This window comes from Penicillium diatomitis (genome assembly GCF_028827545.1).
Source record: "Penicillium diatomitis strain IBT 30728 chromosome Unknown utg000003l_segment0_segment0, whole genome shotgun sequence".
NCBI classification, from domain to species: domain Eukaryota; kingdom Fungi; phylum Ascomycota; class Eurotiomycetes; order Eurotiales; family Aspergillaceae; genus Penicillium; species Penicillium diatomitis.
In genome coordinates, this window is record NW_026623175.1 from 980,295 (window position 1) to 993,887 (window position 13,593).

Here is a 13,593-nt window from a genome sequence, read left to right on the forward strand (position 1 = left end):
TCAATACAGAATCGGACTTCTTGTTCTATAGCTGCTCAAGAATACATAGATCTTGTTTGATTATTTCTCGAGTCCAGGATTAGATTATAAAGTATATAGCTTGTAAGCAACTTTTGATCAGAGGCTTGAACGCGACAATGAGTGTGTGCCGCTGAATCAACACATAACACGGGAAACGACCGATGCAATTAAAATCCCTTCCGATTTTTACACCGCCACTCTTTCGACCTCGAGCTCTTCCGGCGATTGTGTACCACTGAGCCGCTTCTTCTCATCCTCTTCCAGCAACCGCTGACAGAACGGGCTCTTCCTGCGGATCGAGGGACCGTAATAGAGCAGTGCAAATGGAATCGGTATGCAGGCAATACTCACAAACCCCAATAACGAGGTCGCCCAGGCAACCCCCAGTTTGGCATACAGCGGATCGGCAGCAAGGGGGAAGAGAGCACCCGCAATACTGCGCAGAATGACGGATGAGGCTAGCGCACTGGCGGAGTAGATCTTATAAGCATCAGTGACATAGGTCAGCAGCGAGATGAAGATTGTCTGGTAGCTGAGTCCGAAGATGAGCCCGGACAGGACCGGGGCGATCCAGGGAATGTTTTGTTTGGCTGACCAGGCGAGCCAGAACATGCTGATGGCGAGGAGGGGCCCTGCGGCGCAGGAGAGCGGGAGTCGTTGGATTTCAGGTCCTGACGCCCAGCGCTTGCGCATCTTCTGCGCCTTTTGGAAGATTGTGTCGTAGTAGAGGGTGAAGAGGCAGGAGGATGCGGCTCCGATGCCCACTGGAGTTTGATGGTTAGTTTAAGAACGGATCACTTTCAAGAGAGTGAGAGAAAGAGAGTGAGAGACAGAGAGTGAGAGAGAGAGAGAGAGAGAGAGAGAGAGAGAGAGAGAGAGAGAGAGAGAGAGAGAGAGAGAGAGAGAGAGAGAGAGAGAGAGAGAGAGAGAGAGAGAGAGAGAGAGAGGTTATTGCTCATTACTTACTGGGCAGATATGTGAGAGAAGTCATTGCAACGTCAAAGCCATAGGTTCCTGGAATATTGTCAGTTGAGTGAGTTGCAGTGGGGAGCAGAAAGACGGAGGAGAATGTGATATACCCTTAAAGATGATCGGATACGCTTGAAAGTAGAAAAACACCATACTCCACGCCAAAGAGACATAGATTGCCGAGAAGAGAATGATGGGCTCAAAGAATAGCATCGACAGAGGTCGGGTCAGTGTTTGAGTGAAAGTGAAGCCCACCGTGGAGTCCAGTTCTTGCGGGCTGAAGTACCGCTTCGAGTTGGACTCTTTGCATAGTCTTCTTGCCTGCTTCTTCAGGAGAACAGGTGAGAATGTTTCTGATAGATATAAGTTTCAGTACGTGTGTCCCTTCGAAAATGATCAGTCGTCAACGTGTCGAGCTTGCCCTACCTGAGAGAAACAAAAGGGCAGTCCACGTCACACCGCAAATGATCAGATCGATGCGGAATGTCCATCTCCAACCATAGCGAACCGTACACCCCGAAATAATCGGTCCGATGATGGGTCCAAAGCTAGATGCCTATCTCTGTCGTCAGCATTCTCGAAGCGTAAAAGACTCGCTCTCAAGCGGCGCCAAAGGAATCATGTTAGGGTATTACTCACCGACATATACAGCGCCATTGCCCGTCCACGGCTTTTGATATTCGAAAACATGTCTGCATAGACACCCCCGGACACTGTCTGGGGAGCCGCAGCCATAGTTCCACAGATGAGACGAAAGATCAACAGGGCAATCCAGTTTGGAGCCAGGGCACAGCCCAGGGTGCCGAGGACAAAGATGCTGAATGTCCAGACTAGGATCAATCTGCGTCCAACAGTTTCACTTAAAGGACTCCAGACGAGAGGGCCCACACAATATCCGATCAGAAAGATCGCAGTTGGCAGGACTTTCTGGCCATTTCCTGACTGTCCAAATTCCTGCATGATCGTGGGGATCGCATTGCTGGGTAAGGAGGCTGAGATTCCGCTGTTGAGTACAACCACCAGTCCTACGACTGCATTGTATATCTTTTTTCTCTGCAAGACACAAGTAATTGCGATTTAGATTGATATTTTTTTTTTTTCATTTTCATATCCCGGAGAACAGTTCTGGAAAGGTTTCGATAAAGCTTACTAGTGTCCAATTAGTAGGATCGGCGGCAGAGTCTTTGGAGAATTCCACCAGCGTTTGGTTTGTGTTCAGTTCAATAAGTGTATAGTCTGGGTCATCTTGAAGGATTGAGACAGATTTGCTTTCTCGCGAGGCAATGTGTCTTTCAGTGACAAGTACTTTTCGATCTAGAACAACAAGGTATGTCAATAGCCATATCCAAGCTTGCTTTCTCGTTCGGAAAAGGCGCAGACATACCAGTGAATTGGAGGCCAAACATTGTGCCAAAAGGAGAAAAGAAAATGAAACGATTGGCGAAGTCAGAGATGTAAACACGAATCTTTGGTGACCATCTACAGATGAATAATGCAAACACAATGCTGGAACATGAGCCACCTTTCCACGTCCTGACTCTTCTGCTCTTGTTTTATTCTCGCAATTCTAGTCCGGAAAAAAAAAGCCTCTTCACAGCAGGATAATACCTCACTCTATATACGTCTTCGTCTTCAATCCCACCAAAAAACTCTACCATACAAAGTGGGCCCCATCTTGCAAGAATCAATTGACTCACAATGTCAACATGCGCGCATTCGCACAGTCTCTTTCGCAGGTATGATGTTCGCGCCCTCCCCCACACCAATAAGAGTCCGCCGCAGAGAGCGCCGGCACCCGGGGCCGGGTCGGCACCGGCGCTTAACCAGCGGGGGGTTGCCGGGTGCGGGTCTGGACCCGCTGCCCTGACGGAAGCGGCCGACGTCTAGACTTTTGGGGTCGCCGGAGTACTTTCATCATCCGTTCAACTACTGACTGTGTGCATATTTCCTGAACGAGAATCTGCCAAAACCCTGCTGAGTTTGGCGAGAACGATGAGACTCGTGCAGATTCGGATCCATTTCCTCTTTCGGCTGCCCAATATGACCACTGTCGTGCCCAAGATTTGAACATGTGTGGTTCAGATCACCTGCTAAAATGCTGGAAACGCTGGCACGGATGGGACATAACAAGCTCGCAAGAGGGTAGAGCCATGTAGGATTATGCAGCAAGTTTTAATTGCTGTTGACAAAGATCTATCCTCTATTCGCACCATCATCGCAGCGCCTTTCCGTCATGGTATTGAAGGCATCATTGGCAAAAAGTCAAAAATGTCGTTTTGGCCTTCTTCAAACAGGCCGAATGATTCCGCGATGGAATTCGACACGGTCCAGCTGGGAGCTTCCATCGTATCGGGAAGCCGGGGAAAGACCGGTCTCGACGCCGTAGCTGCATCACTCCCTGCAACTCCATTCACGTTGGAGTAGCGATCAGCTCCCATACTCAGATTGACTCTCTGTTGTGAATCCTCGGGTGAGCCTGTGGGTGGATCAACATGTGTGGGGTTCTCTGCATCTCGGTACGAAGAGACTGCATCATGGTCGGAGCCAGAGGGGGCATGCAACTCTGTGCTGTGATTGCTTTGCCGATCACTGCTGTGGGACCGTTGGCTAGCGATCAGAGCTCGTGCATAATTTACGAATATCGACACGGTGCGGTGGATGTCGGGATACGGAGGCTGTTTCAGAAAGTCGCATATCCTTTCTGCTCTCTCAAGAAGAACATTCTGGTCAATAAGATCGGGCCGCCAACGAGCGATACGAAGTGCGAACGTCGCTGACCGTTCTCGTCAGTAAGTTTGTTGCGTCAATACTGCAGGCGCATCCTACGATGATCAACTTACTGACAAAGGCAATGGTCAAAGCCGGGTATGTTGGGGCCCATGGGAGCTGACAGCGGTAAGCTGGTTCGCCAATCAAAAATGCCATCTGGGCCATGATGGTCGTGACAAGTGATTGCCACAGGCTCATCACATTTTGGTCAATTTCCTTGGACTCAAAGCTTGATGTGCCTGGCTGCAACTTTTGAATCCGTGCGAGGGATGCGCAAAAGACAAAGATCCTTGCATACAACAACATCAGCTTCAAGCTGCTCCTTTGGAAAGCACCGGCATGAAACCCGTTGTCTTTGGAGAGTCTTTGGTGTCAGTCAAAATGACTCCCGAAAACCGTTACAGGAAGTCAAACATACTGCTATGAATCTCATCCCACGTGGTCCACCAATTCTCTAGGCTCGTCATTATAGCAGGCAAGTCTGACGATAAGATGTCTCGTACGGAGCTTGCACTGTCAATGACGCTGCGTGAGCGGCCTTTGATCTAGTCAGTCAAGGATGACCAGGATGGGCGGGACCGAGCACGTACCACGGAGCTGATGAAGTTCGATGATGCAAATAGTTCGCATGTCGCACGGCAGAGCTAACGGATGGTCGAGCAGCCCCCGGAGCTTCGCAACATCAACTTCAGCAATGCGTGATTTGCGGCCCGTCCCAGACGCCACGTCTAGTTCCAAAGTGAAACTAATGAGCCAAGTTCTTGTCTCCCAGATCAGTTGCCGCTCTGCCATGGTTGCGGTCAGGGAGCTACGAGGAAGTACGTCTTGACTGAGAAGCGTATCCAAAGACTTTTCAAGGCCCGAATCCAGGGCAGTCCGTAGAATCAGAGCGGTGGAGAACCACGTCTTTTCGGAATACGCAGCAAGAAGAATCATGGCTTGCACAGTCTCGAGTTTGGTGGGTCGTTCGAAAAAGCTGTCTTCAGCCAGTCGTTGCGATTCGTCCTGAAGAACACGCTGCATGTGCGTATCCCCGCGAAGGTCCATCACGGCTCGGCTTGCGAGGTAAATGATGACCGTAAAGCAGAACAATGAACGTGATCTGATGGAGTCGAAGGTATCACGGATGGGGTCAAAGAGTGGCAAGTAATTCTTACTACCTCCAACGAATCTATCGTACCATAATTCGTCAACTTTGTCAATAGTTATGGTATCACTTGTTATTCATTTTCAAAGATTTTGCTTACCTCTCATACATCACTCGTGCATTCTCTTCACTTACGATACCTCGGGCAATGATGTCGCCTCGCCCATCGCCTTTGACCGACTTGTCTATGAAGATCTAGCCAGGGTGATTGCAATTAATGAGTAATGCCTATATGAAGTGTATTCCACTCAATGGCGTTCGCGGTGTCACTTCGATGCTCACATGGTTACTATCAAGAAGATTCACAGACATGGAATGAACCGCAGAGACCGGTGCGATCATATCATTGGGACTCAAGTGCTGCGAGTCAGGCCCATGGCGCTCAGCCGTCTGAGATCTGTGCATATCTCTGAACGCGGAACTGTCAGGTAACGAATCAATCGAAGCGTCGAAAGAGTCATCTCGTCCAGGTATCGACGAGTAATCCTGCTCCCTTGCAACAGGAGTCTGAAGTCCACTACGTGGATCAAGAGGGGACGTCACAACTGAGCCGCTATAAAAATCATGTCCGCACGATGAGCGTTTGCATTTCTTCACTCAGTAGTAACATTGGAGAAATGATGCGAACTTCACCAGTACGTACCGCGCAGGGGTTGTTGTTCTTCTGCGTCGCTCACTGCGTCGTCTGCCATCCTCAACGGGGTCAAGGATACAGTCGCGACCTGCCGAGCGACATCGAAAACATGGTACTTGATTCGTTGCATCGCATCGCATCTTGACCCTTCGGCACCATCGACATGCTTTGAAATAGCGGATCGGAATATTCTCCGCTCGGAAAATCATCTCTGAACCACGAACGCTCATGGCTGCGATGACTCCAGTACCTTGATCACTGACTATGTACAAACTGTCCAGGTGGAACCTTGTGCAACGCGACAGTTCAAACGCGTGGCCTTATTGTAATTTCACGATCATAACAGCTATTGTCTGGAATATTAAGTGATCGGAACGAAAAGAGATGGATTCTTCTAAGGATGTGAGCTACTCGAGTGGCTATAGCTACTCGATAGGGTCACGTGTACGTTTGACAGTGTATCACGTGTATGGGACACGGTCCCGCGTCATGGAACGTGGGTGAGTGCAGCAGATCAATCGGGTAATGCTTCTCCGGTCACGTGCTTCCCGTCCCGTCAATAGACGGCCGGCATTAAGTAACTTGGGTAGTTAGTAACTCACTTAAGTTAACTACTGATCTCACCAGACAGGTCGAGTCATAGAGGAACCAAACCAAAACCACTAGCACGCACGTCCAGAGATCTCCCAGCACGACCGTACAACACCTATCCGTTCGTTGTCAAGGGGCGTAAGTGAAGATCAAAAAGAGTGTGTCATTGCAATGTGCCAAAGAATCAGACTGTAAAGACCGTCCTGAATCCTCGATTCCCTAAGGTGTTGGTGGGTCGCAGTACTAAGATTACGTAGGCCACAGATATTAGTAAGTACTAACTTAAAGTACCTACTACCTAGTCACCCTGACGATTAGCCCAGTGTCTGGATCGAAAGAGAAGGTACGTGCACTCAGTTGAGTAGGCTAGAGTGCCTGTTAGTTTGAATGACGGGTGCTTGTCAAAAATGTGTTGATGTGTTGCAACGCATAGAAGAAGGCTACCTGGAGGCTAGACAGAAAACATCCGGTCTCCTTACTCCTTGGGTACCAGATACTGGCGAGCGGCCATATTTCAAAAATAAAAGAGTATAAACATTCATGTACAGCTCATGATATATTTGTCGACAAAAAAGGTATCAAATCTACAATCACGTCTCCAGAGACTGATGCAAGACACTCGTCCGATAAGTCTCATTCCGTTGAACGAGTTCGTCATGTGTGCCGTGCGCAACACATCGTCCTTCCTCAATGAAGAAAATACAATCCGCCCGATGGATAGTATTGAGTCGATGGGCGATTGCAACGATCGTTGTGCGACCGGCCAATGTATTGAGTGCATCCTGAATCTTCTTCTCCGACTCGACGTCAAGTGCACTGGTCGACTCGTCCAAAAGCAACATTCGAGGTCGCCGAACCAAGGCTCGTGCAATTGACAAGCGCTGTCGTTGGCCACCCGAGAATTGTTTTCCATCATGTGTACAATATGTCTCGTACCCGTCTGGAAGAGCCTCGATGACCTCGTGTATGTTAGCCATTCGGCATGCCTCTTCAATCTCTTGTTGTGAGGGATGATGGCCTGGTCGTGCACCAAGACCTATATTGAAAGCAATCGTTCCTTCAAACAGCACGTTCTCTTGAGGGACGAGCGCAATATTGTCCCGGAACTGTGTGCCGATCTGGCGGGTGATATTGACACCATCGATAATGACCGAGCCAGATTCTGGACGATAAAATCGTTCCAGCATAGCGAAGGTGGTGGACTTTCCGGAACCACTCGGGCCGACCAGAGCATAGAATTTGCCCGGTTGAATATTCAGGCTGAGTCCCCGTAGGACCGGTCGTCCAGGGCGGGAAGGATATTCAAAATAAACGTTTTGCAATTCTGCTCCAATTCCATTCATCGGCAGGGGTGTTCCTGACGTCAAAGAATCGACAAAGCCAGACTGACCCTCTTCAACGTCAACAGTCTTCTCGTGGAGGTGGCTGGAATGATCCTTGGAGCTAGAGGAGGTGTCGAGATTCAGTTCATCATCGGCGGAATGTGTTGTCAAGAGCTCTGCAATATTCGACGCTGCCAGATTTGCCTTGGAAATATCGGGTGCCAGAGCAAACATCTGACCACAAGACTGCGAGCTGAACAGGAGCGCCGGCAGCACGATGAAAAACTGAGTTTGCGAGTAAAGACCTTCGACAATCTGCTTCGTCCCCCACCAGTATGCCAAGGCGTAGACTAGATTGCTGATACTGAAAGCCAAAGCGAGGAAGAAGTTGCCAAAAGCGATCGACCACAGGGTTTCTTTGTAAGGCGCCTCCAGAGCACGTTCGTAGAGCGTGCAGCACTGCTTTTCTAGTGAAAACGCAGAGACAGTTCGAATACTATCGACTGCTTCTACGGTCAAGGCAGTTGCTTGTGTGAAGGCCTTTTCATGGCGTTCTGCGAACTTCGCTTGGGTTCGAAGCTTCATCATTCCTGAAATGAGCAACACAGGAATCGTAGGGAGCAGAACAATGGCTATCTTCCAGGCAATGGCGAAGGATACAACGAGCCCCGCAACCAAGTTCACTGCTGTAGCTAGAAGCAGGCCAATCGTAGTACCCGTAATGCTACTCAAAGCGGTGGCATCGCCAGTGATGTATGTGATGAGTGTTGCAGGAGTCCTGTCGTCCATACCGTGCCACTGAACGGTCTGACTTAGAAGCGACTTCAACGACGAAACGCGAATGCGATAGAGAATTTTGTCAGCTGCCCATCCAAATGCACAGCCGCCAATCACGTTTGCAAAAAACTCCACCAGTGCCATGATGAAAAAGAGGAGCCCATAGAGGTGACCGCCATGTCTGATTCCATCTGCACCTACACATGGGTTCAAAGTGCCAATAGTATGGCCAAATATGACCGCTTCCGCGGTATAGCTCCCACCGATCACAACGGACATAGCAAGTCCAAGCAGTACGTATCCCAAATTTGGGCGAAGTAAGCCAATGGTGAGTCGGGTCGTGAACCGTTTGTTGCGGGTCTTGTTGCCAGATTTTTTCACATTGTTGGAAGAAATAATTCCTCGTTCCTGCTTCGGAGTGTCTTCACTCAAAGTCGATGCAGACGACGGGGAGCTGCCGTCTTTGATTTGTTGAATAACGTTCACGCCAGTCAATTTCTCCTCAACTTCAGTCAGACTTTCCCGATCGTCCATCATGCGTCCATGGGCTTCGAGAATGCTCTCTTCTGGTGAGATAATTGTTGGGCTCAACTTGTGGAGATTCTGGAGTCGAACCATCTCAGAGTAAGGACCGCCCCGGCTAAGAAGTTCGGAATGGCTGCCCTCTTCGATCACTGTGCCTTTGCTCATGAAAACGATCTTGTCGGCATCTTTGGCTGTCGCTAAACGATGCGCAATAGACACCATGGTGATACGCCCAGCAAGTTTAGCGAGCGCATCTTGAATCAACTTCTCACTCGTCGAATCCAAGGCGGCAGTGGCCTCGTCCAGAATAAGCAGGGCTGGTTCGCGTACAAGAGCCCGGGCGAGTGCAATGCGTTGCTTTTGACCACCGCTCATCTGACTTCCAGAGGAGCCAACCTGGGTTGCGAGTCCATACGGGAGAGCATCGATAAAGTTCAGGGCATTGGCGTCCGCAGCCGCTTGTCGGACCTGTGCGACGAGAGAGGCAATTTCGGGATCAGCTTTCTCTAGCGCTTCCGTTTCGGAAATGCCTTGGCGTATATCGTTGACTATGTTTTCCAAAGATGAGTTGAGGATGAACGGTGACCATTGTCGGTGCTTCTCATTTCCAGATGTCAAAAGACCATACGCAATGTTCTCCAAAATGCTTCGGTTGAGCAGAGACGGCTCCTGTTGAACGTATCCAATGCTCCCACGAAGATATTGAACATTCAATCTTGGGAAGACCTGATTGGAGATGGTGATTTCACCCGCATCAGGATCAAAAAATCGTTCAAGAAGAGCAACGACAGTAGATTTACCTCCTCCAGATGGCCCCACAATGGCGGTGTGTTTGCGAGGCGGAATCGTCAAATTGACACCCTGCAAGACGGGGGCGTCAGGACGAGATGGATATTTGAAATGCACGTCATGAAAGATGATGTCTTCGGTGCCAAAGAGCGCGAATCGGTCTCCGCCGTCAGCTGTTCCATCAATCTTGGAGTCACGGTTGATGACCGCCATCAGCTTCTCGGACGCCCCCGCTGCCGCCGCAAAGACGTGCAAAAATGGAGCAACCTGACTGAGAATGAAGGAGGCGTCAATCAGGACGAAGATCACCGTGTACACAGCACCAACAGAGGTCCCCTTGCCGCCATTTTTAACGGCATCAGCAATCAACCGTGAGCCTTCCCAGAATGACAAGGCATTCGCGGAATACGCGATGAAGTATAAAAGTCCAAGCTGAGCAGCGTGGGTGGCGGCCTTTTTGAATGCCGGAGATTTTGACTGTGAGAGGTATTTTGCGTAAAGCATTTCCAGGCGTTCATTTGAGCTGAAGGCGTGCACTAGAGGTAGATGCGACAAGCTTGAAGAAGCAAGCGATGTCGCTGCACCCACATGCTCATCAATTTGGCTGGCATACTTTTTAATGTAGTGCCCGCCGACAAGTGACATGAAGAAAAAGCAGGGCACAACAGATACAAGCATCCCGGCAATCTGCGGCACTTTTATAAAGGCCACGATGTATGCGGTCACGAAGTAGGACAGGGTGCTGATGACAAGTCCGACTTTCTCAGAAGTCCCGGCTTGCACGACTTGGATATCTCCAACCAGTCTCGCAGCCACATCACCGGCTCGCATGGCCTCGATAAAGCCAGTCTCTTGCTTGATAATGCTTTCAAAGTATCGCCTCCGATACCGCCGAGCGATTCGTTCACTGGTATAACTCCAGCATCCGCAGTGGATGTAGATGAAGCAAAAATTGGCGATTGTGATATAGATGACATAAAGCACTTTTTGCCTCACGCTTCCTGAAACGTCGGGATTTGCTTGTGAAGAAGCGGAACAAGTGGCTGTGTTGAGATCATTGATCAAATCACCAAACACTATCCCAAGAAGGGGAAATGGAAGGCCAGCCGCAATCGAGAAAAATACGCCGCAGATGATAAGTAGGACGTCGGTTTTGGTGTAGTCGAGGGAGAAGAGAAGACGAATGTAGGCAAAGGGCTTTCCGCCAGCGGAGTAGCTGGTTTTGAATCGCGTGATCTAGGCGTTGCCGATTTTAACATTGCGAACTGTATGATCGTTCTGGTTCCTCGCACAAATTTACGTACCATGGAGGATGACTTCCCACCTTCGTCTTCATTTCTGTTCGTGACATCTACCATGTTGGGTCACAGTCTAGCCAAGTGGCATGAGAACCCCAGAGAAAGCGACTGGCGTGACCACACTGACCTCGCGACAAGTATCGAAGGGGAATGCCGACCTGAGGCTCAACAGGAGATCAGAGCTATGGGCTGAAGAGCAGCCACTTCAGTCTGGACCATGCAATTCACTCAAAACGTGGTCAAGATGCTCATGTTGCGGTGCACCAATATCGCGTGTTTTGAGTTCACGAAAAGTAAGGAGGGAAGTTTCCAAACACAATGGAAGTCGAGAGACCCGAGATTGAGTGATTTACGTCGGCCTCTCTCGGCAATTCGGAAGACCCATTGATAGTCATCCCAGTCCTCGACTCCGACCACGGGCACAGAGATTGACGACATTATGGACGGGGCAGCCTCAAATCCACCGTGGGGCCGGGGAGGGGGGGGGGGGAACCTCGAGCTCTCTGCAACTGCGGATCGTGGCATTTTGGTCCTCGAGACACTTCGGAACTGTGATAACCGAGTGGGCAGCCAATGGTGCAGACCAGCACGGCGTATGACAATCGCTCATGACTGCTGACTGCAGGGTTTCCAATGAGACCCGTTCAATAGTCTTTCGCTTCAAAGGCATACCATTGTGTAGAGCGTGAAGAAACCACAGAAAAGCAAAAAAGGCGGATACTATGAGACCAGCTCCACCGAAGATCAATGCCTGACCGTGCTTCGCCACTGCCACTCGTCCTTTCAGCTAATTTAGTCCATGGTACGGCACCACTAGTGTCACTTTTCCAGGCATTATGAATAGCCTCATGATGCCCATCGATTCCACTGACTGACGTTGACACCACATCCTCAAGCTGACAGAGGGAATTTGCATCATCCTGCCTGCATACGATGTCTGTCCCGAGGTGATGCGGGCGAAGTCGGTGGGCCGAATTCTAGGCACATCAGCCGGCACCAGAACCGGGCTTTGAGTGGACCGCGGGTGAGATTCGGTTTCGTAAAAAGAAGACGCGCCAGCCAGCGTTGTCTTGGCTGTACATCTTGGAAAGCAGATTGCTTCAGGTCGATTGTGGCACGCAAGGGTGAGGGAACCCAACAGCGGGAAACTTGGTGGAACCGCATTCAACGCCCCTTCCGCGAGTCCGCAACTTGCCCCTCGGGAAAATCAATTGGGTTTCTGTGGGTTTCTTTATCTGATGATCTAATCAGATCGATCACGATCATGATTTTCGGGAAAACTCAACCCAGTCCAAGAGAGCTACCTACTGTCGCTGTGCTCCACGTACCACGGCAACACAGAGGAAATGTGCTTCTAAGTGCATTTCATACGATCTCAAAAGGCCTCTGCAGACCCAGGCTCTCAAAGAGACATTCTCGTATCTACATAACGACTCGTGTGACTGTATACAGCATGGTCACAATAAATTTGCTTAGGCCCACCTATACTTGCACTCGAGGGCCAGGCAAAAACGCCTGCCAAGGCTCCCAAGGTTGTCACACCCCCTGAGATCCCATGTGTACCTAAGGAGGTCAGAGTCATCTTACCTGGGCCGCGATGGGTGAACGCTTCTCATAAATTCATCTTAGCATACTCTTCAAGATCATGAGACGAGGCCAGTATTTCCTATCACATTGGACTTCAATCTACTCATCTGGGAGGCCAGTGGTCATGTAGATTGTAGACTGCGTGGCCCACTGCATCAAGGTAGGTACTGCGATGTCGCTTGGGTCGATCTTTCGGTCTAATTGAGGCATCTCGCCCAAAGTGGTATTATTTCCGCGACCGAAGCCCGTGTCACACCGTTTCATCAGCGGTGTGCGATGCTGCACATTTGCACAATGCACCATTGCGACACCAAGCTGAAAACTGCTGTCACGGAACTGTTAGGGGATAGTTCATTTGCCAAGTGGCATGCATCAAGAGCCTCTGCTATTAACATACCAGATAGGTAGTCTTCGATCTGTCATGAGGAAAGGACGGAACATACTCAACATTGCGGCGAGTGTCCCACTGGTTTGGAGCTGCCGAGAACTTCTGGACCCCCCTCCGTTGCCATCTCATCATTTTCGCCTCTCGTACTTTCCATGAAGTGAAAGGGCCCCGATCCTACCGTTGGGTGGGCTCGCTAGACGATCATCCATCGCCATCCATGTATATCCGCCCGCAATGACAACATTGTGCTTACCGCCTGGGCTAGTAAGTTACCTACTACTTACAACTTCGAATTCAGGCAGGGTAACGTCCCATCCATAACGGAGGCACTCCGAAGACTACTCCATCCATTCCGATGTGCATACAAAGGTACCGATCTTTCAATTATTCTTGTTTCCCCGACTGCTTCTGCATGGTTTGTGGCTGCTTAGACTCGGCCCACAAAATCGATGACACGAACCATACCGCCACTGTCAGGTGCTCCACGCGCAGGAACTTCGCTGCGCACGCCGACCGTAGCTTTCATCGCAAGTAAGGGATCCTAAGTTGATCTTTGAAAAGAAGATCGCAACGCTGGGTACCTAGCAGCTTGTCTTTCGATGCGAAAGTCGGCCGCGTGTCCGAGTCGTAAGATAGATGCCATGAGTCCTCTGTTGGGTCTGAATAGACCTGAATAAACAGGCCGAGGCCCGTGTTGTGTCAGAGATCAAAAGAATAGAGTAGCATGAGAAATAAAGCTGACTACTGTCGGAATCGCTGTGACTGCCCACCTTTTT

At 50.0% G+C, this 13,593-nt stretch overlaps 5 protein-coding genes across 5 annotated transcripts; 1 reads left to right on the plus strand and 4 right to left on the minus strand.

The window, feature by feature from the left end:
- Positions 1-207: 207 nt before the first annotated feature.
- On the minus strand, positions 208-2,396 carry N7539_002577 (putative MFS multidrug transporter; the record flags this gene model as incomplete). Its single annotated transcript, XM_056932180.1, has 7 exons — positions 208-785; positions 988-1,035; positions 1,101-1,343; positions 1,417-1,546; positions 1,630-2,043; positions 2,141-2,304; positions 2,375-2,396. 7 exons carry the CDS (start codon positions 2,394-2,396, stop codon positions 208-210), a joined length of 1,599 nt encoding a protein of 532 aa, XP_056792139.1.
- An 825-nt stretch (positions 2,397-3,221) lies between these two features.
- On the minus strand, positions 3,222-5,670 carry N7539_002578 (fungal specific transcription factor domain-containing protein; the record flags this gene model as incomplete). Its single annotated transcript, XM_056932181.1, has 7 exons — positions 3,222-3,763; positions 3,831-4,112; positions 4,178-4,213; positions 4,350-4,930; positions 5,007-5,101; positions 5,189-5,451; positions 5,550-5,670. 7 exons carry the CDS (start codon positions 5,668-5,670, stop codon positions 3,222-3,224), a joined length of 1,920 nt encoding a protein of 639 aa, XP_056792140.1.
- A 1,051-nt stretch (positions 5,671-6,721) lies between these two features.
- N7539_002579 (ABC transporter ATP-binding protein) lies at positions 6,722-10,902 on the minus strand (the record flags this gene model as incomplete). Its single annotated transcript, XM_056932182.1, has 2 exons — positions 6,722-10,780; positions 10,849-10,902. 2 exons carry the CDS (start codon positions 10,900-10,902, stop codon positions 6,722-6,724), a joined length of 4,113 nt encoding a protein of 1,370 aa, XP_056792141.1.
- A 942-nt stretch (positions 10,903-11,844) lies between these two features.
- Positions 11,845-12,089, plus strand: N7539_002580 (uncharacterized protein; the record flags this gene model as incomplete). The annotated part of the gene is given in 2 exon segments (XM_056932183.1): positions 11,845-11,966; positions 11,984-12,089. Coding segments are annotated over 2 exon segments (228 nt in total), but the record flags the coding sequence as incomplete, so codon positions are not given.
- Positions 12,090-12,528: 439 nt separating this feature from the next.
- Positions 12,529-12,949, minus strand: N7539_002581 (uncharacterized protein; the record flags this gene model as incomplete). The annotated part of the gene is made up of 2 exons (XM_056932184.1): positions 12,529-12,765; positions 12,827-12,949. The coding sequence occupies 2 exons, from the start codon at positions 12,947-12,949 to the stop codon at positions 12,529-12,531; spliced, it is 360 nt and encodes a 119-aa protein (XP_056792143.1).
- Positions 12,950-13,593: the final 644 nt, after the last annotated feature.